The sequence below is a fragment of the Equus caballus genome, chromosome 21 (assembly GCF_041296265.1).
Source record: "Equus caballus isolate H_3958 breed thoroughbred chromosome 21, TB-T2T, whole genome shotgun sequence".
Classification (NCBI taxonomy): domain Eukaryota; kingdom Metazoa; phylum Chordata; class Mammalia; order Perissodactyla; family Equidae; genus Equus; species Equus caballus.
In genome coordinates this window covers 65,394,837-65,421,754 of record NC_091704.1, presented here as the reverse complement: position 1 = coordinate 65,421,754, position 26,918 = coordinate 65,394,837, and the positions used below count along the sequence as shown (strand labels likewise).

Below are 26,918 nucleotides of genomic sequence, written 5' to 3'. Positions count from 1 at the left end.
AACTGGGCCCAGACTTCTGACTCATGGAACTGTCAGATAATAATAAATAAATGTTGTGTTAAGCCAGTGAATTTATGAAAATTTGTAACACAGCAATAGAATACTAATACACACTTTGTAAATATGTATTTACTTGTTTGTGTATATAAAAAGGGAATCTATTCCCTGACTCTGCTTTTCTTCCAAAACTCCAAGGATTCAGCTTATTAGATGATTCAAATGAATTTGAATTTCCTTATCTCCCGCCTCCTTTGCCTCTTAATCTGGTCTCTCAGTGGCAAGGAATTTTCTTTCACAGAAAACTCATTATCTTCCTGCTACGATATTCCCCTAATTCTTTCTTACGAAAAAGTTCTGGTTAAAATTTTAAAAAACGGCCACTACTTGCTATGAACAATACATAGGAAATTTAAGGTGCTGATGAAAGTCTGGCAGGTTATCTACCAAATCGAGGTTAGTTGTTGCACTTCATGTCTTATTAAAGGTGCCTGATACTAGGCAGAATTAATCTCTTTTTTAATTCAGCTTTACAGAGCAGTGACAACAGACACATGCATTAACCATCAATTTGAATTTCAACTTCACCAATTCCATTAAAGCTGCAGATTTTAGTCTACCATGTTTGAGTGCTGGGTGAGTGTCTTTTGCTTTAAGGGCATAAACAGAATTTAAAATGGTGTGCAACAGGGAAAAGCATCTGTTATCAGGAAATACCAAGAAGCCTCGGGTTCAACAAAGTTAAATAGGTTTCCTCAAATCAGGAGGGATCGAAGCCGATCTTGGAGCCTTTTTCTCATAACTTCTTGCGGAAGAACAACTGAGTAACTGAGTCGACTGCACATTAGCAAATGCTGTCAGGGAGGATGCTACCTGGAATCAAATAAGTTCTCAAAAGGTGAGAGCAATTTCGTTGTTGTGTGACTGATTCTACAATCAACTGCACTGATTCAAAACTGAGAAGGAGGGTAGATCCCTAGAGTTTCGAGGTTGCATGGAAGTTAACCCTCTTCTGCCAAGCCTAACCAGGACTTGAAAGATTGAGGAAGGGGTCTCGCATTCATAAAATCCTTAGCCCACTTGACTCCATGTTCTAATGGGGAAGCCATCTAAAATAGCCCCCTCACTCAAGGCCGTAGGTGGGCGGTTTTCCAGTGAGTGGATGATGCATATGGACTGGCTCTTCATTAGACTTGCTCCTCAAGTAATTTCTCCTTTGAGTTTATTCATAAATGGGCCAGTCAGTTCTTACTATGAAATTCTGTGCTCACTTCCAAGTTTGTAGCCCTGTGTGATAAGCAGCAGAGCACTGCTGGTCTGTCCAAGTGGTCTACTCCCTTCAGTTATGTAACCTAGTACCTCAGCTTTCTCACCTGTAAAATGGACATATAAAGAAGCACAGAGTGATGATTTGGGAGTGCTAAACTAGATAATGATTTTACAGTGATTATCAGGGAGCCTGGTATATAAGCCAACTTTGGTCTGCACAGATGCCTGGAAACAAAGATGGGATATAGAACATGAAAATATTAGGAGTTCTCCAAAGTTGGTCACTAGCAATCTCGAGAAATCATCCCCTCTCCAAGAAAATGCAGATGGTCATAATAACCCATTATAATCCCAGGAGGATTATACACAGGGGAATAGATTTATCTAACTGGTAAAATAAGTTTAAATTTAACTTGCATCCAAGTTTCCATGTGCATCATTTCATTCCCTCTGTAATATGATCATTTAGTGGAAAATTATTATCTTCTACATTTGCTCTTATCTGAGTTCACATGAAGCTGACTTTTTATCAGTGCATATCCCTTAAATAGTTGGTTAAGATGTCATGCCTGAAAAGAACGCAGCAAGAACATCTATTTAATCTAAAATCGCTACATCATGAATGATGTATTTGGAAAGTTCCCTGCTAAGGTCAAAGTCCTTCTGTCACTTCATTTGATCAGTATGGAAATAACTGGAACTCTTGAGTGTATTTTTTGGCTCTCCAAGCTGGGCTCCCATCGTTTAATGAATCTGGGAAATGAAAAACATGTATGTTTTATCAACATCTTCCGCCTATAATTTAAATTACAAGGAACTGCATTTTTTGCTCTTCTTTTGGCCAATTTACTGTGGGAAATTATGTTCCTCAAATAAAAATCTTTAAATGACTTCCTTTTTATAATCCAGATTGTTTAATTAGATTCCTATTACCTCATAAATATTTCCTGCCAGAACTTATGGGTAATGACCTAAATATATTAATTTAAACATTTATATTTTTGAAATTCAAAGTCAAAGTAATATTGTCCAAATGACATTTTCAATTAGCAACATAGTTATGAACATAGAAGTATCATGTTATCCATCCATCCATCCAGCTGCTCATTCATTCATCCATATTTCAATAATCACTGTTGGAGCATCTATACCATGTGCAAGAGGTTAAGCTCCATCCTCAGGAGATTTTAGATGTTAACAGTGAAAAGAAACAGGGGAAGTTCAACGGAGACATGTGAAAATGCCATAAGCCTACATCAACCCTGTGTTATGCAAGTTAAAAATGCAGGAGGGCCTTGATCTTAAATAACATGAGGACATGATAATAACATTGTGGCCAATCCCATGGGCCACTCGGCCTGGGATTCTGGGTCTGATGGACTGATCAGTTTCATCCCAAGATGCACTGTCCTCCTCAAACACAGCACCAGAGGTGGGACCCACCCAGCAGTTTAGTTGCCTTGAGCAAACAATTCTGGCAAAATGACCCATGCCTTAATAGTAGAATAACATCACTGCTATACAAAGCAAAATGAAAACCCCATTGAATCTTAGCCACCGTAAGAAAAGTTTAAAGTCTTTTTCACAGAAAATAAAAGACCTACTTGTTAAAATATAAATAGTCAAAACAGCTGGGTATTTATCCTTACTTTTTGCTTGATAAAGTTAAAAGTCTTTGTTTCCCAGTTTTATGACGTTAAAAATGTATCACAGGGTCTCTGCAGTAATGCTAATGAAAAGATTGAGGTAGGAGGGTGGGCTGCCCAAGACGTGTGGTCACAACTGATGGCCCAGTTCCATTCCAAGGTCCAAGGCCTGGGTGGGGCTCCCTGCTCTCTATCATTATTCTATTGGATTTCCTCTCAAATCTGGGAGCAACATTGCCAAGAGGTGCCCCAATCTCCCAGCAAAAGAGGTGTCTTTCCAACCTGAGGATAAAGGCTTTGTCCTTTCTCGGTAGGATCACCATCTCAATGCAGTAACATAAATATATAATGGCTTTCATATGAACCTTCCCAAACAAACTATCACAAAAGTGACTATTCTTTCTAAGTGAAGTGACAACATCATAACACAATAATTTGTGTATGACTGCTATTGATGGATTTATTTCTAAGATTTATAGCCTTCTCTCTCAGAAGTTAATATAATGGTTTATTGATGTCTTAGGGTTATAATTAAATTTACTTATTACTGGGGGCTGGCCCGGTGGTACAGCAGTTAAGTTCGCACGTTCTGCTTCGGCGGCCCGGGGTTTGCTGGTTCGGGTCCCAGGTGTGGACATGACACCACTTGGCATGCCATACTGTGGCAGGCATCCCACATATAAAGTAGAGGAAGACGGGCATGGATGTCAGCTCAGGGCCAGTCTTCCTCAGCAAAAAGAGGAAGATTGGCAGCAGTTAGCTCAGGGCTAATCTTCCTCAAAAAAAAATTTACTTATTACTGACAATACTGTTAATGCATTAGACTTTTTGTTGTTGTAATTAGAACTTAAACATATTTCTTTCATCTGCTTGGTCTTTATTTTTCTGTAATCTAAGTTTTAGGCCACAACTCTGCTATGTTCTATGCCCCCACTTCTCATGGTCATCTCTCTACTTCCACCTAGGCGACAGTCTGGACAGTAGATGGTTAAGCTTATCAGAGCAAGTATCAAAGAGAAGAGTTAGATGTCATGACATCGGAGTCTGCCACAAGACTGAACAGCAAAACTCCTGTCACTTGCCTGCTTCCTAAACCTGGCCTTGATCTTGGTTGCCAGCATTGATGTGGCTGCATTCCCATAAATGAGGATTGCAGTGGAATGAAAATATTCAACATGTTGACATCAAACGTTAAGTTAAACATTTCTAGACTTTAATAAATTTAATATATGGCAATGATATAAAACAGTTTATTTATCTAGACATTTCCTATAAAAAATAACTGTCAACGTTTAAAGACTGATCTATGTTATGGATTTTCATCTACCTAACCACGACTAGAAAATCATTCTGCTGTATATTCCTAAAATATAAAATGGTGATTAAATAATGAAGTGGATAAACTTTTTCCAAATCCACATTTTCAGGCACAGATATTTGTCCTGATGCATGTTATACATCCATGCCTTAGTTTTCAGCCATACAAACCTTTCCCCTTATTGTCACTATATAAACACACTTTTATACATGAAAATACAAAAACTTATGATGGTCACTTATTTGGAAGTTCACAAATGAAAGGTATCTAAACTAACAGATGCAGGTACAAATCTCTTGTTCTAGAATGTTACTTCTTTAATAAGGCAGGGACGTTTCTTAATCAAAGCCATGTTTCAGACCCATAGAAATATTTAGAATTCTGTACTGTGGATGACTTTATAATTCATTTTTCTCTCTTAGGAAATGTTGCAAAATTTAAGCAAGTGTATTGACTGTTTTATGCTTCAATTTCTATTCATTTAGGCCCAAAATTCCACAGAGTGGCTGAATAAAGAGGTCTGCCCTTCCATAAACTGCTTAATTTTTGTACAAATATAAGTCTATAGAATTAAAAAATAAGTGATATGTTAGAGGACTGCAGATATCAAAGTTTTCTCTTATACTGTGACAGAAAAAAATTTACTTTTCTTCTTTTAGAATGTTCCTCAGTAATAGAGGTTATTTTGCTTTATCACACCACAAAATGTCCTAATTCATATTCAGACAGAAAATTACAGTCAGTGGAGGGAGAGGTGAGGTTTGTTCAAACAGGAGTTTACACAGGCAGGCAGGAATGACCACAGCAGCTAGAAGCCTAAATATATATTTATTATATATAGTATATAGTTATATACAAAATATATGTAATTCCACAAAATTATAATCCAAATAGTATGCGAGGAGGCTGTAGCACAAGAGATTTTGAATGGTGGGTCGTGGTGCCCATTAGAACACTGGGCTAATCAGTGTTAACTGCATTTCTGTGGCTCCATGTTACCCGCAGGATAAAAAACACAGTGCTCAGCTTCCCAGATCCTAGGAAAGTCAGATTAACAGCATTGTCTCACCACCCTTCTTGCCCGACTCTGTGGCCTGTATCCTAGCCACAACAACTGTCTTGAAGTCCCACAAACATATGCTGTGGCTTCAGGCTTCTATGCGTTTGCTCTTGCTGTAATATGAGATTCTCCTAAATTTACCTGAAACTACTAGTCCTTTCTTTGTGCTACCACTGTTCCCTGGAGCGTAACAGATGAAGGATGCAGGACCACAGCGACCTGTCTGCACAGGGATCTTCCTAATAGACCGTGAGATTTGTGAAGACAGTGGTAACCTATTTCTTGTGTTACTATTTCTGGCCTGGCACTGCACACTTGCTATTTATTAAACAGCAGGCAGTTGGCCAGCATCAGACCTCCTGGCACTTCCTCAGTCAAACATGGCATTAATGGGGTCCATGCACCAGAAAATAAGCCATGGTACCTCGGGTTTTTTGATAACTTTTCCACAGTGGTATTCAAAATCTTTAAAAATACTAATGACCTTTCAATCGATAAACAATATACAAACACATGAAGATCAAGTGGCTATGGTCAAGTCGGGCTGGGGCCAGGAGCCCATCCAGATGAGTATGGCCCTCAATGCCACCTGCAGGGGCTCAGCACGGTGCCATTTGCCAAACACTGCAATAAATGAATGTCACCCTGAATCTAATGACCAGCCATTAACTAATAGTCTCTGACCTTTGAGACACAGGTAAGAGAGCTGGAAGAAATCCTTGGGATAAATGAATTCCATCCTTGACCTTACAACTCTTTGCTTTGTTGAATTGAATTGACTGTGATCTCCAGTACAATACTGACCATTATCGGGTCTGGCAAGAAACCTTGGTTTTTTCTTGAGTTTAATGGAAAAGTGTCTAACCTTTCACCACTACATACGATAATGTTTGCATGTTTGCTATAACATTTTAGTAGGTAGCCTTCATAAGGTTAAAGATACTCCCATCCACTCTTTGTTGACTTTTTAAAAACTGTTTTTAAAAATTTTTAATTTAATTTTTACGTTTATTTTATTTGTTAACTATTTTTTAACTATTATGAATGAGTGTTGAATTTTATCAAATGTTCTGTATTTATTGAAATGACTATAACATTCTCTTAATCTTATTAATATAAAACTCCTTATTTACAAGATTCTCCATTTGATCTTGTCGTATTATGAATATGAACATATGAACGCAAGTAAAATGTAAATATTTAAATATGCATGATTTATATTATACTTAAAGCTCGATGAATTAACTTTTGAACACAATTGCACAATATGTACATTGCACAAAAGAAGATCCTGGCAGGGGGAGTGCATGAGGGCTATAATTCAGCCAGCATCTTCTCGTAAGCCATGAGCCTTGGCACGGGGCTCTCTGTATTTAGAAGAAGGGGCACTGTTCTTCAAATAAAAACATGTCAGCTGCCTGCCAAGACCTGAACCTGTGATGTTGTGACCCTCGGAAGGGAAAACTTGATTTACTTGACACAAAGCACCTTATGGGTTAGCGGTACTCGTGGGTGGCATCCATTACTAATCCTCAGAGCCAACACCATTCACCAAGCAACTCAACCACTAGACATATTAGCTTGGGAGAAGGTGCTACGGAAGTCCTTGTTTTAAGGCAACTGTCCCTCTCATTCTACTGCTCAGAATCCCTGCTGCCATCTCTATGAGCTAGCACTACTAGCTCTAACTTCTCATAGCATTCCCTCACTCAAAGAGGTGGCCATGGGGGCTGGCCCAGTGGCGCAGCGGTTAAGTGCGCACCTTCTGCTTTGGCAGTCCGGGTTTTGTTGGTTCGGATCCCGGGTGCGGACATGGCACTGCGTGGCAAGCCATGCTGTGGTAGGCATCCCACATATAAAGGAGAGGAAGATGGGCACGGATGTTAGTACAGGGCCAGTCTTCCTCAGCAAAAAGAGGAGGATTAGCTCAGGGCTAATCTTCCTCGGAAAAAGAAAAACAAGAGGTGCCCCATGAGCAAAGGCACCCGAATGTTTAAGTGATGGAGACAGAGATAAATAAAACTCAGAATTCTGAAGAACTGATTGTTCTCTGCATGTATTCTTACAAATATGATGACTGCTTGGGGACTTCCAGAGAGAACGTTTGATCTCTGCTGCTGGTCCAAAAATGTGATAGCTCTCCCTTAATTTGAATGTTGCCAATGCAGTTCACACAATTCATTGAGCTACTATTTTGCGACAGGCACTGAGAAGGTGCTCAAGAAGGTGAGCCACAGAGACAGGGCATTGGCAGCTGGGAGCTTGGAATCTCCTGCTGTTCTCCCTAAAGTATTCCCAAGTTGCTGGGAGCACCTCCCCTCCCCAGTGGAGAGGACTAGAGGAAAAGCCATGACACCCAGCTCTCTCTAACTTCAGGCTCCCTGACGATTTCCCCAGGATTGGGTTAGTAGGAGGACAAGATTTACAATTTAAAACCACGTAGGCAAATATCCACTGAGATGTAAATAAAATGCCTGCAAAGTGCCAGGATTATAAAATGTTCTTTTGTAATACTAGTCCCGTTGTAAATATTACGTGGGAAACTCGTCCTCTTTAACTTGAGCACTCAGGCTGGAAGTTAATTCAGATTCTTTTCAAACAAATGAGACAAAATCCAGTAAGTTTATGGTAAACTCATAGCCGCACCGACTCAGAGGCCTCACCGACACAAATATCAGCATAAAAGCAAAAAAAAGGAAGTTGCAAATTCTGCTAAGGAACAGGGAGCAAAGTCTACTCAGAGAAAAAGCTATAATTTCCATTAATTACACTTTTTTGCAAAGATTCAGGTAAAAGGTAGAAGCGAAATGTCAGAACTTTAAAAATTAGCCATTTGTATCAGGATGAAGTAGGGTTTCCCCTGGCCAGATTCCTGTCATTATGTTGTGCCTCCTGGGGCACATCGGAGGATAATATGATCTGTGAGTGCCGAGGATGACAGACAAGACAATGAGAGCACGAGAGGCCCTGGGAAGATCACAGAAGATATGTGCACACAAGAAAACGCCTGCCAAATCCTTTCACGCAGGCACACACATAGAAGACATCTCCCTAATAACCCGAGGGATTGTGGTTTACAAAATATAATATCACCCCAATGGACCAGAAGTATGCAGATCTCCAGTTTTAGTGCATGGGCAGGTTGAAAGGTCCATTTGTTTCCACGAGATTCGAGTGCATGGGAAAACATAACAAATGTACTGGAGGTCCACAGGCAGACCTCTGTTCTGCAGTGTAAACAGTGAGGATTCCTCAGTGGACACAGGGGGGCACCTTCACAGCCCTCTGGTCCCACGGCAACCCACCCCCACAGGCACCCGCAGGGAAATACCAGAGCCTTAGCCAATTCCAGCGCCGGCCCCTCTTGTTGGAGCAAACTGCTGGGGACACCATTTGTATTCAAAGTCCCATTAAGCACTCATCTCTCTAAGTCTCTGCAACCCCTCAAATATTCAAATGACTTCGGCTACAATGGTGACATGGAGCTTTTCTAGAGAAACCATTGCAATTTCAGGGGGATTAAAGTTACATGCCTGCCTCCTTCCATCCCCTGGACACCTGCAGTTTGTAGGGACTATGGTACCTTCTACTGGAGCTGATGTTATTTGGTCCTTAGTATTCTTTCTCCTCCCAGGCTGAGAGCTCCTTGAGGCCAAGGACAGTAACTTACCCAGATTCGCATTCCACCCAGCCCACCTCCCAAGCTGTAGCTCATACTCATAGTTGTTCAAGACTCATTTGTTGAGGGAACGGAGGTAGACTAGACTCGGGTTGGTGTGCACAAAGTGCATCAAAGGAAACCAGACAACATTTGATTAACAGGCGGGATGATGGTCTGAAAAGGGCTCAGGGCTATTACATTTAAATTTGTATTTACAAAGGGGAGCTCAAATATTGGAATCCATGCCACTTTAAAATATTAAATTCAGATTTACTTTTCTAATTAGGTACTCTGCATTAGTTATATGTACTCAAGTCTTGCCTATGAGTCTGAAAGGTCATAGAAGGTCTTTGCCAAGTATAATTTAATGTCAAAACCAATTTTAATGAACTTCATACACTATTACTATGGGTATACTGTTTTGCAGTACTAAATTTGGTTTGTTTGGAGCAGCCTTGTAAAGCTAATTGGAAAGAATTTGAAATAATTTAAGAATACGAACAAGAAATGAAATGCTTATAAGCAAGTTTCATGGGAAAAAAAATTAATTGTAAACCAAAAGCACCTCCATTGGGATGTGAAGAACCCCTATGAAAGAGAAGACTAACCACAAAATATATTCCCTTATAAGAGACTGTAAGGATAAACCAAAAAGTAGACAGGAACAATACAATACATGAGAATAATCACTTCCTTAGAAAAAATGTTGACAATATTTTCCCAAATTGCCATCATCTTTAAAAAATTTAATATACATATTCAATAACCAGGTTCACTTATTCAGTATCCTAGACTTTGCTAGGTGTTGGGGATACAGTCATGAATAAAATAGATATTGTTGCTGACTCTAAAATCGTAGAATACCTTCACTTTACATTTTTGTTATTAGTAAGTTTAAAAACAACTTAATTCCTCTCATATTAGCAGGATGGAACTTTCCTCTTTGAAATAGGACTAAACCCAAGTTTATGTAGCATATTTTTTGGCAATACTGACATTAAATTTAAGTTTTTCGGGTTTAGAAGTACCTACCTGAGTTGAAGGAATGATTGTGGGAAAATAGCTTACTTCAGAATAAGGACCATACACACGTACGCACACACATATTTGCACGTACAACATCATGTCAGTACTCACAATTGGATAGCTTCTATCTTTTAGATAGGAAAATCAACATGATTTTTTTTTTCACTGTAAGGGAAAAATAATTGAAAACATGATGTAGCTTATTTGTTTGAAATCACTGAAGGAGTTATACTGTGGAAATATTAACCCAAGACAGTCTAGCTCCAATTATGTAGCTGCCACAGCATGTTAACGAGAGTTGGATGACTGCATACTTAGCCTGGTATTCAAGACTTTTTATGAGAGAAACAACTTACTTTCCAAATCTGTGTCTTGCCACATTCCTTTACACATCCTCAGGCCACATAAATGATGCTACTCAGGGCTCCCAGTATAGACCCCACATCTTTTGATCCACAGCCTTCACTCGTGTTCTTTTCACAGAGAAGCTCCCACTCCCATCTCAACTTGGCCAAATCCTGGCCACAACCTTGTTGGGCCCTTGACCCATCCAGCCAGAGGTAACCTCTTCCTCCTCTGGACTCAACAGTGTTTCTCTGAATTGTCCCATTGGCATTCCTGACTTATTTCCTATATTCTAGCCATTTGATTTATATCTTTTTCTCCTAAGCTAGAAAGTAAACTCCTTGAGGTTAGAAATTTTATTGTATGTATCTGCCTATCTTCCACAGTGCCTAGAAAAATTCTTCACACACAATAGACAGTCAACACTTTTGGTTGTCTGGATATACAGATGAAAAGATCTGAAAATTCTACAGGAGACAGGATGACAACATGAACCAGTCACTGAGAATTTCCTGTCTTTCATATGTAAAACTACTTAGAAATTAACAATATCATAGAAGATCACATCAAATATTAGAGAAATTAATTATCTAACAAGACTCATGTAACAGACACAGTTCCTTTCCTCCCCCTTCACTTTCAGATGCCAGGGCTTTCTCACTAAAAGCTATTAGCAGTTGCAAGAAGATCAGAGAAAGAAAGCAATTAAATAAGCTTCATAAGAAAACTGCCTGGTGGACATCACAGGGCTCCTCTGGAAGTCTGGATTCCATCTGTTTGCCCTGCTATTTTTATCTCTCTCCCTTTTGAGGGGCTATGGTTCATGTGCTTCTGGTTTCATATGCAGAGGCTGAATAATTTTATAAGGTAGATTCTATAGGTTCCTTCATTCAGCCACTGCCATTTCTTTCTCCCACACGATGACACTAGAGTTCCTTCAACGAGTGCTTTCTAATAATAGTCCCAAACTGGGCAATTTCCTGGGATTAGGATGGACTGGAACAGATGTGGAAAATGTTTCACATCATGATGGAAGCAAGATGCCAAATAGTAGTGTGTGGGATGTAATTTCTCATGCATCATAGCTTATAAAATAATGCAAGAATGTGACATGGTATGTGCCAATTCTGTCTTCAACAGTCTTTATTGCAACTATTTCTTTCAAACCAGAACCTCATGAGATTCTACAAGTCAACCAGATCTTGAAAAAACATGCCGTGGAGTGAAATGCAGAGACAGCTGTTCTAAGAATGTCTGGTACCGCGGCGCATCAGCAGACTAAAGAGCAAAATAATTAAGCTTTTTTTTTTCTGACAAATTTTGACAACTTCTAAATGTAACCTTGTATTTCTATTCATGAATAGTAATGAGAAAACCTAAATGTTGCAGAAGCTTCTTATATTCTTTCTTGTATTCACATAGAAGAGTTTTGAGCTAGGCTCTAGTTCTTAGAAAATTTTAGGATTACTAAAGGATAGCACTTGGGAAGAAAGAAACCATGGCATTTGTGAAGAATATTCAATGTTTTAAAACCATTTTTTCATGCTCCAACATCTGTTGCTTCCTGCTTTACTTAATTACAAGTTGCTTTGAAAACTATTATGTATGTGAATTGTTTTAACAACTGAAATTATACGTGTTCAATAATTACACTGGAGGCACTCTGATGAAATAATAAAAAAATGGGAAATGCAAATCTTAAACAAAACACAAATTAAAACACATTGTTGATATAATTAAACACTTATGTTAGTTCTCCAAAAGGAAGAACTGTCTGCCATGAGCCAAACCAGATGACAAGTATAATGTGATCAAAACTTATTTTAAAATCCTCTGGGTGCGCTTGTATACATGTGGACTATTTCTACAATACACTTCATCCTTGCTAAGTGAAAATCAGTTTTAAAGCACATTGTGAATAACAGCACCCACAACCCAAAACACGGTCATGAACCAAACGGTACACAGGCCATTTTGGTGTAAGCTTCTCAAGTGAGGATTCCTTCCTCAGTTTTAAGCAGGGACCATAAATCCCTTATTCACCAGGTATCCCGAGCCCATCACAGGGTAGAAGATTAACATTTATTAAATAATGGTGGAATGAAAGTGGTAAAAAATCAAGATGCTCAGATTCTAGTTGCATCACTGTGAATTCAAACATCTATTAAGACTGTGACATACGCAGGTCTTGCAAAGCTGAGTACACCAAATGAGACCACAACACAAGAGGCACAATCAGTTAAGTAAATGACAAAAGCCTTCGATCAGAGGATGTCTTTCTAAGTTTTTGTTTGCTTGCTTATTTACCTGATTTTAGAGGGGATTTTAGAAATGAGTCAGCTGGGGCAATAGGTCGGCCATGATAACATGAAACTCAAATAGATCAGACCTCTGTTTCTCTCCACTTCCCCATATGCTGGTTGGGCAGAGTTAATATCAGTATAGAGCCACAGCTCTCACATTGGGATGGCTCGGTGGGCAGAATATTTTTTTCATGCAGTCACAACCCAAGCTGCTATAAGGAATGAAAATGCCTCCTGGAACCATGGCCTCAGCCTGTGCCGTGATGTGCTGGACTGAAATATGATTTTTAAAGGCTAGAGGGGAGACACAACTACCGAAAGATGAAAATAAGTTCAAGAGCCCATCCTTGATGCTACAAACTGCACATTGGGACAGGAAGTCCTCATTTCAATGAGAGGGGCAGCTTCAGAGTACATCATTTAAAGGCCAATTTGGCTGCATAACTAAATCACTTTTTAAAAACTATGAACAAGCAACACTACTCCAAGAGCGTTGCCTTTAATTGCAGTGGCAAGTGCCTAGACAAGGTGAGAAACTGACCAATAATAAGTGCCCAATTTGTCAGGGACATGAAATCGATTAAACCACCCAAGGAGCATTTTCTACCGATAACCTATGATTAGCCCCAAATTGTCAGCAGGGCTATAAGCAAAGACTGAAGACGCATTTGGAAAAAAAAACATATCCTGATTGTTTTTAGAGGAATTGCTACTAAGGCTTTAAACTTAGAAAGCCATATTTAATTACTTATTTTGTAGCAACTAAAAATGTGGCATTGTTTAAAACAGAAATGTGGGTTTCCGATGGCTGAGTGTTCGTTATGCCTTTAAAAGAATTGGTTTGCTCCATGTGCACTGTGTACTTACACAGGACTATAAAAGATTTCAGAACTCATGGCCAATTAGTAGAAACTGTTATGACTGGGAATCCCATTATTGTGTCTCCATGAGTAAATTTTAGGTATTTTAATGTCAAGTATCGGAGAATCTTTAATATGGAATTTATTGGCAAACTGTAAAGGGAAAATCTGTGTGTGTGTGTCACAATTAACTCACTTTTCCAGCAGAAAACCTCTATTCTGAAAGTTTCCCTTTTCAATTAACTTTGCAGTCACTGTATTTGACTTATTAAAGGCAGAAACCAACCTGATTTTTTTGTAAAGCCAAAGAAATCTGTGCAACAGACTCCTCCAATACCATAAATAAAACGTTTTGTGAAACACTCTAGATCTCCTTACCAACTGCAATTTCCAGAGATTGTAGATGATAATTCACATGTTCTAGAGGCAGACTTTTGATGGATTAATTCCTATAATCCATCATTTTTCTTTTCTCTCCCTCTGCGTCATGCATCATTCTTAAACTTGATTGTTGAACCGCCAGGGCTAAATTTCAGAAAACTTACACTTTTGTGGCCATGAGCTGTACCACTTGATTTGGTATACTGACATTAACTTTTTCAAAGTACTAAACCCTCTTTAAAGAAAATGTGGCATTTTCACTCTGACAATCTTTCATATTTTCAAACTCTTCACTGAGATACCGCATAACAAAAGAAAGCAAATTTGCATTCCCATGCTTATGAAGATGTAATATCAAGTTTCAGCTAGGAAGATCAATCATTTCCCTTGTGGAAGAATATCTGGAAATAGAAGGGAATGCGTTTTACAGGCACCGTGCAATGGAGGGGTTCACACTGTGACCTTGTTCATGAAAGTTAAGGTCATCTGTTGAGCTTTCATGGTGATGGACCACACGAAAATTTAAGATCATCTCCATCAGATACAGCAATTAAGAAAGAACATGCCTTTTAATATCAGTTCTTAAGTGGTATTTGAGAAGCAGCTTCCATAGATGGGAAATGTAGGAGATAGCTCAGGGTAGGGGGTGCTTGCCTACCCCTTCCCCTATTTTTAAGGATCTGGGATTTGAGGTGCTTCTGAGGAGGAGGGTGGTGAGGTAGGGAGTGGGCATAGCAGTTAGGATGATTTTTGACTCAAATTAGCTGAAGCCATGGGGAAATATTTTTATTGAGGTCATACAGGTTTATAGCATTATGTAAATGTCAGGTGTACATTATTATATTTCAGCTTCTGTATAGATGGTATCATGTTCACCACCAAAAGTCTAGTGTCCATAGATGGAGAAATCATTGGACAAGATCCAACATTCATTTATGATAAAAACTTTCAATAAAATGGGTATAGTTGAAAAATACTTCAATATAATAAAGACCATATATGACAAACCCACAGCCAACATCATACTCAATGGTGAAAAACTGAAAGCCATCCCTCTGAGAACAGGAACAAGACAAGGGTGCCCATTATCACCACTCTTACTCAGCATAATACTGGGAACTTTTGATCTCACTCAGCCAGTCCCCAGCAAGGGCAGCTCCCAGACAGATGGGCCCCTCGGTGTCCCCAGCTCTGCCTCTCCGCTTTGCTCCTGCTCCTCTGCCTGGACCTGGTGGCCCCTCAGGCTGCCACCAAGTGGGGAGTAGCAATTCCAGCTTCACCTCCCTCACACCAGTATCCAGAGGAAGAATGGAACCCTCCCTTCCTGTGTCTCTTTTTGAGGAACAAGGAGACCTTTCCCAGGAACCCCTGCAGCTTTTCATTCATAGCCATCTGATGTCTGGAAAGTTCTCAGGAGTCCCTGAGACACTACAAGGCAGAAGGGCCCCAGTTAGTGTTGAACCTCAGTTACTGGGCTGCAGCTTCAGAAATTCTGTGTTCCTCAGCCCATTCCAGGGCTGTCAGGATTTGTTTCCATGAAGCCAGGTGGAGCAGGTGCTTTAGGGTCCCCACAGTGTGGCCCCCCCCATGACCCCAGCCCCAGGCATGGTGGTGGGCAGTTGTCTGCCCCCAGCACCCACCTGGGGTCCAGACCTCACTCTCAGTGGCTTTTTGCATGGCCCTCTTCTCCGAGACCTGAGGCTTACTGGGCTTGTGATGGGGCAGCAGGGAGCGTCCCTCAGTCACGGGCAGCCCATGGAGGGCAGGCATTTCTTGGGACATTCTGCAGACTTCTCAGCCCCCTGGAGGGACACTGCCCTGCTACCACAGCAGAGACTCTGACAGCAAAGCCTACTGTGGGCTTTCCGCCTTCCCTGCCTCATTCCCCCATCCCTCCCACCTGCTGCTGTAGATTCATCTCCCAAATAAACTCTCTGATCTAAGCCTTTGTTTTGTCTCAAGCTCTACTTTAAATGGAGCCCAAGCTAAGATGCCTGGCTGGCCCCCCTCAGCTCCTCCCTCCACAACACAGGATGCAGTCCAAAAGAAAAGGTCACAACCACCTTCCGTGTTTTTGAAGCTTTGAAGAAATGCAGTTTTCATGCACTCAGGTCAAGGCGAGAGTAGCCCTGAGGGTCCCACGTATACCACCCAGGCTGTGCATTGTTCTTCTACAGGGGAACTACTCACATTTATATGACCTTGGACATCCCCTTGGAATTAGGCAGTGCACAGCCTGCACAACTGTATGCAGTGGCTTTGGAGGATAGAGGTGCCCCTCCTAGGTGGATCCGAATATCTGGGGCTTCCCTAAGAATCTTCTAGTCCCTCTGGGCGTCAGTTTTATGCACTCTATGAAGCCACCAAGGGTTGTCTGTTGTTCTCAATAAGTGATAAAAGATTGCTTTTTTTCAGCTTTTTATTTGATTCTCTTTAACCAAATGGCTGTGGATCATACTTACCTGGGCAAAACATTTCTATAAGCATGTTTGTGTTTAGGTAACATTAGGAAAACTGCAGTCTTTTAACCTTTACCCTTTTAAATTATTTTCAGATATTACATGAAGTCACAGAATGTAGTTGGGAAACACGCAGGCTATCCATACATCTAGAATTATAAAATGCATTTAGAATTATAAAATCCCTGGCTTTGCATCTGGCCACCTCTCATCGAGTTGGCTCATGGTGCCTCTTTGTGCCGTTTGCACATCTAAAAAATAGCTACTCTAATAGTCATCATTGGTTAACTGGGAGGAATAAATCATAAAATCCCTAAGAAGCACTTTAAATATTATCTGGCATGTAGAAATTATAATGGCAATGAGGATGATGATGGCGATGGTGATGAAAAATATTATGTTTATCTAAAAAATTCCCTATGTTCTCAATTGAGTTAGAATCAATGACTTGATTTTACTTTATGTACTAAATTTTACATAAGGAAATTGCTTTTTCAGAATTATAAAATGGCATTTTCGTTATCAATGGATAGAACTAGTAGTATCTAAATCAGAAGGGCCAACTGGCTTATTAAAGTAAGTGAAGCTTCCAGACACCCCAAGAAGTAACTCATATCAAGAGGCTGGGTGGCGTCTGCAACTGAGCTGTCAAGGCTTGTTAGGGCAGCAAAGAAGCGAGCAGACATGGAGCTTGGCCCAAAGAGAAATAATAACACTTCAACACATAGGATTCCATGTAAACTGACTATGTTCAAGGACCTGCAGGCTAGCGTAGGCTGGGCTTAGACTGTACAAACAGAACGAAAACAACAAAAATAACTGAGCAAGGAGAGACCTTTCTAGGTACCTCCTCACAAAGATGTGTCCGTCCTCCATGGCAGGACCACTGATCTCTAGAAAATCACTCGTTCAAAAATGAGGAAACACTAAACACGAGGACAAGGGAACTAACAGCCACAGACGAGCAAACAGCCTATTTAAAAACTATTTGTTCAAGTTGAAAACCTCAGTCTCTCTCAGTTTATGTTTCCTCTATATTTTATATAGAAAGGAGGTGCCAAGGCCAGCCTGGTGGTGCAGTGGTTAGGCTCCTACATTCTGCTTCTGTGGCCCGGGGTTCGTCAGTTCGGATCCCCGGTGTAGACCTATGCACTGCTTGGCAAGCCATGCTGTGGCAGGCGTCCCACATGTAAAGTAGAGGAAGGTGGGCATGGATGTTGGCTCAGGGCCAGTCTTCCTCAGCAAAAAGAGGAGGATTGGTGGGGGATGTTAGCTCAGGGCTAATCTTCCTCAAAAAATAAATTAAAATTAAAATTAAAAAAAAGAAAGAAAGAAAGGAGGTGCCAGCTGTCCCATTTGACTAGAAGTCGGTGTCATTGCAAAGAGGTGTGGTTCTCTAGAAAATATTTTAGCACCAAAAAAATAAATCGACACTAGAGATAACTGTATCAATTAAGGAGGAAAGGAAAAGAGTCTTTCTAATAACTACTTTTTAAATCGATCTAGTTTTTGTGGGTGGGGGATGTTAGCTCTTGCCAGTTAATGTCACACTGCTCGCCCCTTTATTTTCTGTGGAGGCCGCAGTAAACAAAAATATGCCAAAGACAGTTAACCCCAACGTGGCTGTTCTAAATGATCTAGGTAATTATTGTAAATCAAATAATTATAACTTTGGATTTTCAAGCCACTGATGTGATTGAGGCTTAAATCCTGGTAATGTGACCTTGAACAGACACTGACCCTCTCTCTGTCTGTTCTCCCCAGGTAGAATGGTGACACCTTCTCCCTGGCGCCCACTCCTCTATGGATGGGCTCAGTCCCCTCGGGAAGCTGACCCACCCAGGCGGTCTCACCTTCCTCACCCGCCAACACTGGTACAGCAAAGTCACATTCACGGAGCGGAGCAGAATGAAAGGCAGATAGACTGCAGCGGGCTCTCAGTGGGTCATCAATAAATAGCATGATTTTCCCTTACTCCTCTCTCCTACCGTCCTGGGTTCCTGTGCGAGTTTTATTATACGCAGGATTTCAGTCTATCATAACACACCTAAATAATGACTCCAGTGTGCTTAACTATAACTTCATTTCAATAACTCGTTTGACGTTATGCAGTAAGTTAGGATTTGTAAGACTTGGTCTAACAATTATCATTATGGTTACTAGATATTATCAAAACAGGATAAAAATGAAACATAAATAATTCAAATATGATATAAAATAATAACATTTATATTTACTATAAATTAACAAAATATTGATACTTATATATGAATACAAATATTAATATAAAGACAATTTTAAATATAGTAAATATAAAATGTGAGTTGTTATTGTTATAGTATTTAAAAATAGAATTTTTTTTCCCTAAGACTGTGTGTTGATGCCAACAATGATAGTGATAATATTTCTATTTTATCAATGTCTCTGTTAGATCCACCACTGAGCTAGGATATATAGGATATGATACACGTACACACACACATATATATATGTCTTACATTGTCGGTAACCTCCCAAACAGCCAGGTGTTGGTGCCTCCTATTTCATTTGAGGGAGCTGACTGGAGACATGGAACAGCACCTCAAGTGTCCTGGAGACTCAGAGGCAGAGCTGGGACGTGGGCTTGGCCTCGCTCCCCCACCGTCCGTGCTGTCCTCCCCTGCTCTGTGAGGCCACAGTGTGAAAGGATGAAGTGGAAACTGGGGAGGCCCCTCTCTGTGTTTGCCGGTCAGCTCCCCAAACAACTCAGGCTCCATGACCCCAAGCCTTCAACCTTTGGAACTTTTTTATCGCTTGAACTTTATTTTTCCATTGTTTTATTCTAGTTTATTTTACTGTGGTAAGAACATTTAACATGAGATCTGCCCTGTTAAATTTTTAATTATACAATGCTGTATTGTTGACTACAGGCACCACGTTGTACAGCATATCTCTAGAGCTCATTCTTCTTGCTTAACTGAAACTTGACGCTCCTTGATCAGTAACTCCCTCTTCCCCCTCCCCTTCCAACTCTTGGAACCATCATTCCACTCTTTAGGAATCTGACTATTTCAGATACCTCATATAAGAGAAATCATAAAGTATTTGTCTTTCCGTGATTGGCTAATTTCACCTAGCATAACGTCCTCAAGGTTCATCCATGTTGTTGCATGCTGCAGAATTTCCTTCTTTTGAAAGGTTGAATTACTATTCCATTGTATGTATAGACTGCATTTTCTTTATCCATTGATCACCAGGATGGACGTTTAGATTGTTTCCACATCTTGGCTATTATGAATAGTGCTGCAATGAAAATAGGAGTGCAGATTTCTATTCAAGATTCTGATTTCAATTCTTTTGGATGTGGAGAAATTGGGACCTTTGCACCCTGTTGGTGGGAATGCAAAATGGTGTAGCCGCTATGGAAAACAGTATTTCTAATTTCGAAAAATTAATAATAGAACTACCATATGATCCCAAAATTCAACTTCTGAGTATTTATCCAAAAGGACTAAAAACAGGATCTCAAAAAGCTATCAACTTTGGAACTTTAAGAGCTGGGTTTCATGAAAAGGAAAGAAGGAATGGCAGCCATGTGGGTCTGAACTGTCTGAACTGAACCTCTCTTACTGAGATTTAAATAACGGCTTAGTGATTTATTCAAAGACAAGCACATACACATTTCCCAGGAGAAACTTGGGAAATCTTATCATGAAATTTCAATTTTAAAATGGTGGAGCAAGAAAATATTCTCAAATTTTTATAAGGTGTTAATACTTAAAATCAACTCTTTCTTTTTCTATAAGCTGCAGTAGTACTCAGAAAATTCAAGTTCTTACAGTTTCCACAAAAATGTTGCTTACCGTGTAGATAACATTTTATTAGCCTATGAAGATTTGTATGAACTTGAGCTCAGAGAAGCAGGTGAAGCCCAGAAATAAAAATCGAAGAGATGAACAGTTTAGGAAGGACTCACAGTGACGGGCCTGAAAGATGAGACCATCTGCCACAACCTCATGGGCATCACCATACCTGACACTAACAGTGGCTCTGGGAGGGAGGGACTGTCACCCCCTTCCTAGAGGACAAGACTGAGATTCAGAAATATCATCTGACTTGTCATCCAGCCTGATACTGGTGAGCAGATAATCCACTTCATTGTTCCAAAATCAATAAATTGCCTATGCTTACAGCTACTGTCTTGATAAAAGACCTCCATCAAAAATAAACATACTTTGTGGCCAAAGATTGATAAACTGCAGCTAGAAGGTGAAGATCAATATGTGACTCTATCTAAATAGCTACTACTTCTAAGTAAATTTCTTAGGAATGTAATTGATAGGATACATTTTCTAAGCAATCTAAAGAAACCAAGCCCCTCCTTCTTCCCGCTTTCATTCCTCAGTTGGCTAGGCTAGCATTCCTGCCCTAGGGGCAATAGAAAGCGTGATAAATGGGAAAAGCCATGTGGGAAGGAAAATAAATATGTGCTTCTACCACACAAAAATTGGATTGCTCCCTTGGGCCACAATAACACCTTCTTGGAAGTATGGGGCCAGTGGATCAACTTTGGTGGGGAAGGCAAAAAAACCCTAAAATACTTAAAAAAAAATGATATTAGGCTCATTGGAGATATGCGTGATATTTTTCTCGATTTGAAAACTGATGTTATATTTGTTTCATAAACCATAATCTGTAAATTTAGATATAACTCAATGAGTACATTAACATTTTACAAAGATTTAATTTCTACATTTACAACCAGATGTATCACACACACACATATTCCAGTGACTAAATGGGAGTTATGCTGTATTCTCCTTAATATATTTTTTCTTTCATTCAATTGTTTTCAAATGTAATTGTTAGTCAATTTGCAATAAGAAAATGATTGACTTGAAAACGTTTTCTGAGTTCTTCGTATTGCAATGTCTCATAAACTAAAGTGCAAGATCATCTCAGCTCATCCAGCCCAGTGGTTTCCCAGCAGATGAGACAAACCTTGATATGGGAGGGGAGATCCCAGCCTTCGATGCCAAGCCACTAGGAATAGGGATGATATATTTCGGCAAACAATTCACATTTGAATTGTTTTCCTAGAGTGAGTGAATGTTCACAGATTGACCCTTCACATTTTAATAAATAATTTTAAATTTCAGCATCTGAGATATCGATAAATATATCATCCTAAATTGGACACTAAAAGTTTTCCTGGTCAAAAGTTAGTTCAGGCTGGCCTGGAAAGAGGTGCCTTTAGAATCAGCAGTAGACTCTATTAAATCTACTGCAATATCTTTGCCAGTGCAAACGGGAAGAAATCTAATTGCAAATTCCAATAAAAGAAATCTCCTTGGGTTGGGAGTAATATCTGGCAAAGCACCTCATAACCCTCTTCCTCTCTCTGAATTTCCCCAGACTATCTGGGATGTGTGGTTTCTGTATCTCACAAAAACAAACTTCACAGCAGCACAACAATATCACTAAACCTCATAAACCAAGGTTATGGAAGTACTGCAAAGACCAACCGGCAGGATCAGTGAGGAAGGATGCCAAGCCAGACCTTCTTGTGCTGCTCTTCACCAAAACATCCCCACTGTCTCCACTCTGCAGCGCCAGCACCAGGGGAAGGCAAATGAGGTGAAAGCCCAGCAGCCTTCAGGGCTCAGTCATTCTGACAGATGGTGCAGGAGAACCACAATAGGCCTGGGGAAGGTGCTTAAAGAAGCGGAATTGTATTTGAGGGTTTAAAGTGTTAAAAGAAATGTGACCTGCTAGGGTGGAAGGCAAACAAAACGATAAGCTGTCTTTCATTTCCTTTGAATTGGCATCAAATGTGTTCTGACAATGGCCCCATAAAGGGTGTCAATCCTCAGTGTCTCAGGTTTGTCAGTGTTCTATACCTTGGTGTGAGCTCAGCATGGGGACTTTATCCCATTTTCCCAAACCAAGTATAGTGAAGAGAGATAAGCAGGTTGAAATTTTTGTCCTAGCTCAGAACTGGAATCAAACTGTCCTGGAATCAGATCTGAAAAACCCCTGGGGCAGTTTACCTCATATGTGAATATTTAATTCAAGGAGCCTCCAGGCTACTCCGAATTTTCAGTATCTCTTCCAGACATTCTCATTAACCAGAGAAACTTACGGGATTCATAGCATCTAGTGTGTGCAGAACATCTAGTGCCTGGATATGTCGCGTTTACAGAGCAGTTAATGTTTACAGAGCACTTAGCATCTGACGAGGATCTAATGCTTGCAGAATATCTAGTGTGTGAGAGCACCTAGTACCTGCAGACCACCTAGTGTGTACAGAGCATCCAGTGTCTGGATATGTCATGCTTACAGAGCAGCTGGTACCTAGAGAGCACATAGTGTTTGCAGAGCATCTAGTGTGTGCAGAGCATTTAGAGTCTGCAGAACACTTAATCTTTGCAGTTTGCCAAGTGTGTGCAGAGCAGTTAGCATTTGCAGAATACCTAATGTTTGCAATGTAAGTGTGTGCAGAGAATCTAGTGTACACAGAACATTTAGTGTGTCTTAAGTCTGGACTCCCAGCTCTCAAATGTGGGCTGGGGATGGGGAGGACTCTACTCACCACATTACAGCCTGCACAGTCAGGCCCATTCTCACAGGTCCTGCGGCGAGCTTGAATGCCACCCCCACACTGGGTTGTGCACCGTTCCCAAGGACCCCAGCCTGTCCAGAACATGTGTGGGGGGCACAGCAGATGCTCATTGCAGTATCTGTAATGGGGAAATCAAGAGGAAAAGGAAACCATTTAGAGCAACGTGAGGCCACAGCCCTTTCCACTCTCCATCCCTGCACCAGATGTTGAACACATGGGCATGCTCTGCGTGGAGGGGCTTTTCGTATTCCGAGTGGTTGCGCAGAAAGGAGGCAGATGTGGTGTTGGCCATGCTGCGTGTGCACAGACAATGAGATGCACGGGAGACAATGAAGAAAATGCTAAACTCACAATGCAGGATGGATCTTCCTGTGCAGCCAATTAAAGAGAAACAAACAAAACAAAACCCTTCAAATAGACACCCAAAAATGAGAATACAGAGAAAATATCCAGGTAGGGCATTTATCTTCTAAACACACACATTGAAAGATAAAGTAGGGTATGAATACAATGTCAGCAAAGTGTATCTGGAATTCATTTCTCATCCTTGAATCAAACAAGGCTCGTAATCCTATGAATATAAGGTAAAGAAAAGCTAAAGCCTGATTTTGGCAGGCAGCTTCATGCCCTATACTGCCTAGCTACATTTACTTGTAGACTCTCAGAGTGATGTCCAACAACCTTAATTTAAAAGAACATCTGCTATCCAAAGAGAGTTAAATTACCATTTACAAACACTAGTCCGATTTTTTAGTGATTAAATACACTTCTATACTTCCACTTAGATATTCATATTGTCAATTTTTTGCCAAATATATAAGGCCTTCTTCAGCCTGAGACATGTAGAATTTCTCCTCAATCTTTAATACTACAAGTGAAATGAAATGACATGAGAAAAACAAATAAACACAAATGAAAAACAAGAAACAGCCTGGCGTTCCAGAACTTACAGCCCGTAGGGTGGAAGAGCTTACTCTGAACAGAGCCAAATTTAGTGAGACACCTACGGCAATTTAAAGGACTATTTGAACTCAATAGCCCACCTACTAAGCACAAATTTAGCTTCTAGAGACCACTAGAATGTGAGACTTTTCTGTCTGTCTCCCCACGCCAGGCCATCCGCCTTCAGAAACAGGAGGCAGAGGTTCCTATCTGCTAGGCAAAGTCAGTCTCCTTTAAGGCCGTCATTATTAATAAATGCTTAATCCTGCAGGGCCCTATGCAAAGGGCATCATCACAGGTGTTTACAACCTGAGATGAATACGGGGAATGCACACAAGCCCAGGACGTGCCGGACAGAAAACACTATCTTACTAAGTAGAAAATAGGGGTATATGGCAGCTGGTTTCCAGAAACCAGAAGTAATTTGGAAAGTCTAAGTTCCTGATAACAAATGCAGATAAGATTCAAATGTTTTTCAGTCAAATCAGGAAAACTTCATGGAGAAGGTGAAGGCTTTAGGGACAGGTACAGTGATGAAAAGTAAAAAGCCAGGGAAGTCAATAGGATGTGGCACATTGAGCATCGGCTGGCATTCTGAAAAGAATGGAAAGTAGAAATGGGAAGAGTGAAGGAACAAAGGCGACTGAGGAGAAGAGAACAGAAAAAGGTGACAGGAAGTGGAATTATCTATCTTTATGAACACAGTGAAAGAACTTGCACTTATTTACAAGGAATCAAACAAGTCCCACAGAGCTCCAGGAACAAACCTGCACCGTCAGAGAGTGAAGACTGGTCTCCAGTGGTTGGTGTCTCATCCCGCTGGTGGCCCAGAGCCCCCCAAGATTTGAGGAGCTCTCTATGCTTGAGTGTAGGGTCTGGCCTCCAAAAACAGGTGAGGCCACCAGCTGGAAGAGCTGATGGAGCAAATACCAGCCAGAAGAATGTGGATTGCAACAATCCAAGGGGAAGATATTCCAAGCTAGACAAACATCATGGTGGCGGCAAGAGGAGAGGAAGGGTTTGGGATAGTCGGAATAAGATTATGTCAACTGTGTGAATGCACAGAAAAACAAACAAACAAACAAACAGTAGAGTCAAAAGTCAACCTCTCAACTGAGAGTGGGAGGCATGCTTACTTTGAGGGAGCAAGAGTTGCTATCTCCCGGAAAAGAAGCAGTCTGAGATTCTAGAACCAATCAGGCAAATGGTTGAGTTTCCCTAAACTTTCACTTATAAGAGGAGGCGATGGAACTGAATAGTTATCACTCTTGCTCATCATTTCATTTTTGAAGACAGAAGAGAAACATTAAAAACATCAAATCATACACAGTCCCCCGGGGCCCCGACTCTCAGAGCTCAGGGCTCTGGACGTTCTTGTGTGTAGGAGGGAAAAGGAAGGAGTCTTCTAATTAAGAGAGCATGACCCCAGACAGAAGAGCCAAAACACAATTGAGGATACAATAGATCAAAAGAATCTGAACTTAGGAGCATGTGCAAATGTGTAGAGTTACAATAAGTAAAACACTCTGACTGCTCAGTGATTATTAGCATGTGTGTTGGTGCCTGGAATGCTCCAAGAGGAAATGGCCATTTGTTTTGAGAACATATTTGAAGAAGGAAGTCAAGAGAATTCAGAACATCAGAACTCTCAGCATTTAACTCAAAATATCCACGTGCAGCTTCTCTTGCTGTGGACAGACTGAGAAATAGAAGGTCACCTCCTGTTTCCAAGCTGATTTACCGACATTTAAACGGTATGGGTCTCCTACACTCCTGTGCCCTAATTTCAGCTTTCAAAAACAAACAATAAAAAAGTAGTGAGGGCAAAGGAAAATCTTACTAAAAATTCATTTAAGCCCTTCACTTTTAATAGAAAGTGCAGCAACTGAGCTACCACTTCCCCACAGCAAAATAAATCACAATGCACAGACATGTTCTCCCATTTGCCGACAGCAGGCCACCTCTGAAAAAGCTCGGCCTGTTGTTATGGCTAATAATCTACTGCAGGAGAGCCTGAAAACTGCATGTAGAAGAGAACTTTAAATCAGTGTTAATCAATTATACATTTGGCTGCATTTTAAGGTTGTCAACAACTTGTCTTCCCTTCGTTTTTCTTTCTCCTACAGTAGTGCTGTGGAAAAAGCCCCACCAGGACATGTGAATCTGTCACCCTCTGCAAGGCAGGTGAGAAGGGAAACAGAAATTGCAAGGCCAGCTCTGTCCCTTTATGTCTGAGTTTTCACTCACAAATCTAACCCGGGAGAGTCTGCTCAGAGGCAAGCCTCTTACAAGCCCCTAACTCTGGACTCTTTGCATATTTCAAGGAAGTAGTTTCCTTCATGCTCCCTAATTCCCCCACCCCAATAGCATGTGCTCTTGAGAGAAGCACCTCTTGTTAACCTACCCACGGGGACTCTGGTTTCCTTCTTGGTTACAAACAAAAATGGGAATTGGAAGTAAGTGACCCTGGTGACTCTGCTTGTTCAAGGATTTTAATTAATTTATGGATAAAATATCTACACGATGGGGCAGCTGCTGGTTCCCCATTTCTCTAGTCCTCTACATGCAGCTGGCTTTTGCTAATAATGAGCTAAACATTTTTTGAAATTTTATGAGCTCTCTTGGATCTCCAGTATCTTAAAGCACTGAAAGTCACAGATGCATTTCATGATGCATTAAAAATTAAGATTTTAATTTTGCCCATGACTGCTCATTCTCACTTTGCATTTAAAAGTTAATTAATAACCCAGCAATATTTCTTCATAAATTACCTATTTTTCCACAAAGCTGGTCTCTGTGAAAAGAACTGCCTTTCATAATCTCATATAGACTAGACTCTCCACACTGCTTCCTGTTTCTTCTCCTATTTCTTCACGCTACAAATTCTGTCTGTTCTGGTTAGGTCCATGCTAGTTTCTCACTGCAGCCTCTGTTAGCCTGAACCAATCAGAGCCCTGTTGGAACTATTATCTCCACGATTCTCTCCAAGTGATTGCCCCTTTGCTGGGCCATACTGGAATAATTGAATCTTTTGTGCCACCAGAGAAACT

General features: G+C 40.5%; 1 protein-coding gene across 2 annotated transcripts in view; it reads right to left on the bottom strand.

Annotated features, from left to right (window-relative positions):
* SEMA5A (semaphorin 5A) overlaps positions 1 to 26,918 on the bottom strand; it is a 460,360-nt gene that overhangs the window by 41,495 nt on the left and 391,947 nt on the right. The window contains exons 16-17 of one of the 2 annotated variants that reach the window (XM_070246052.1): positions 23,278 to 23,295; positions 22,897 to 23,044 (exon numbers count right to left, since the gene is read on the bottom strand). In XM_070246052.1, the coding sequence (XP_070102153.1) occupies positions 22,897 to 23,044; positions 23,278 to 23,295 (166 nt within the window). The remainder of the gene's footprint in view (positions 1 to 22,896; positions 23,045 to 23,277; positions 23,296 to 26,918) is intronic. The other variant, XM_023625852.2, reaches the window with a different exon arrangement.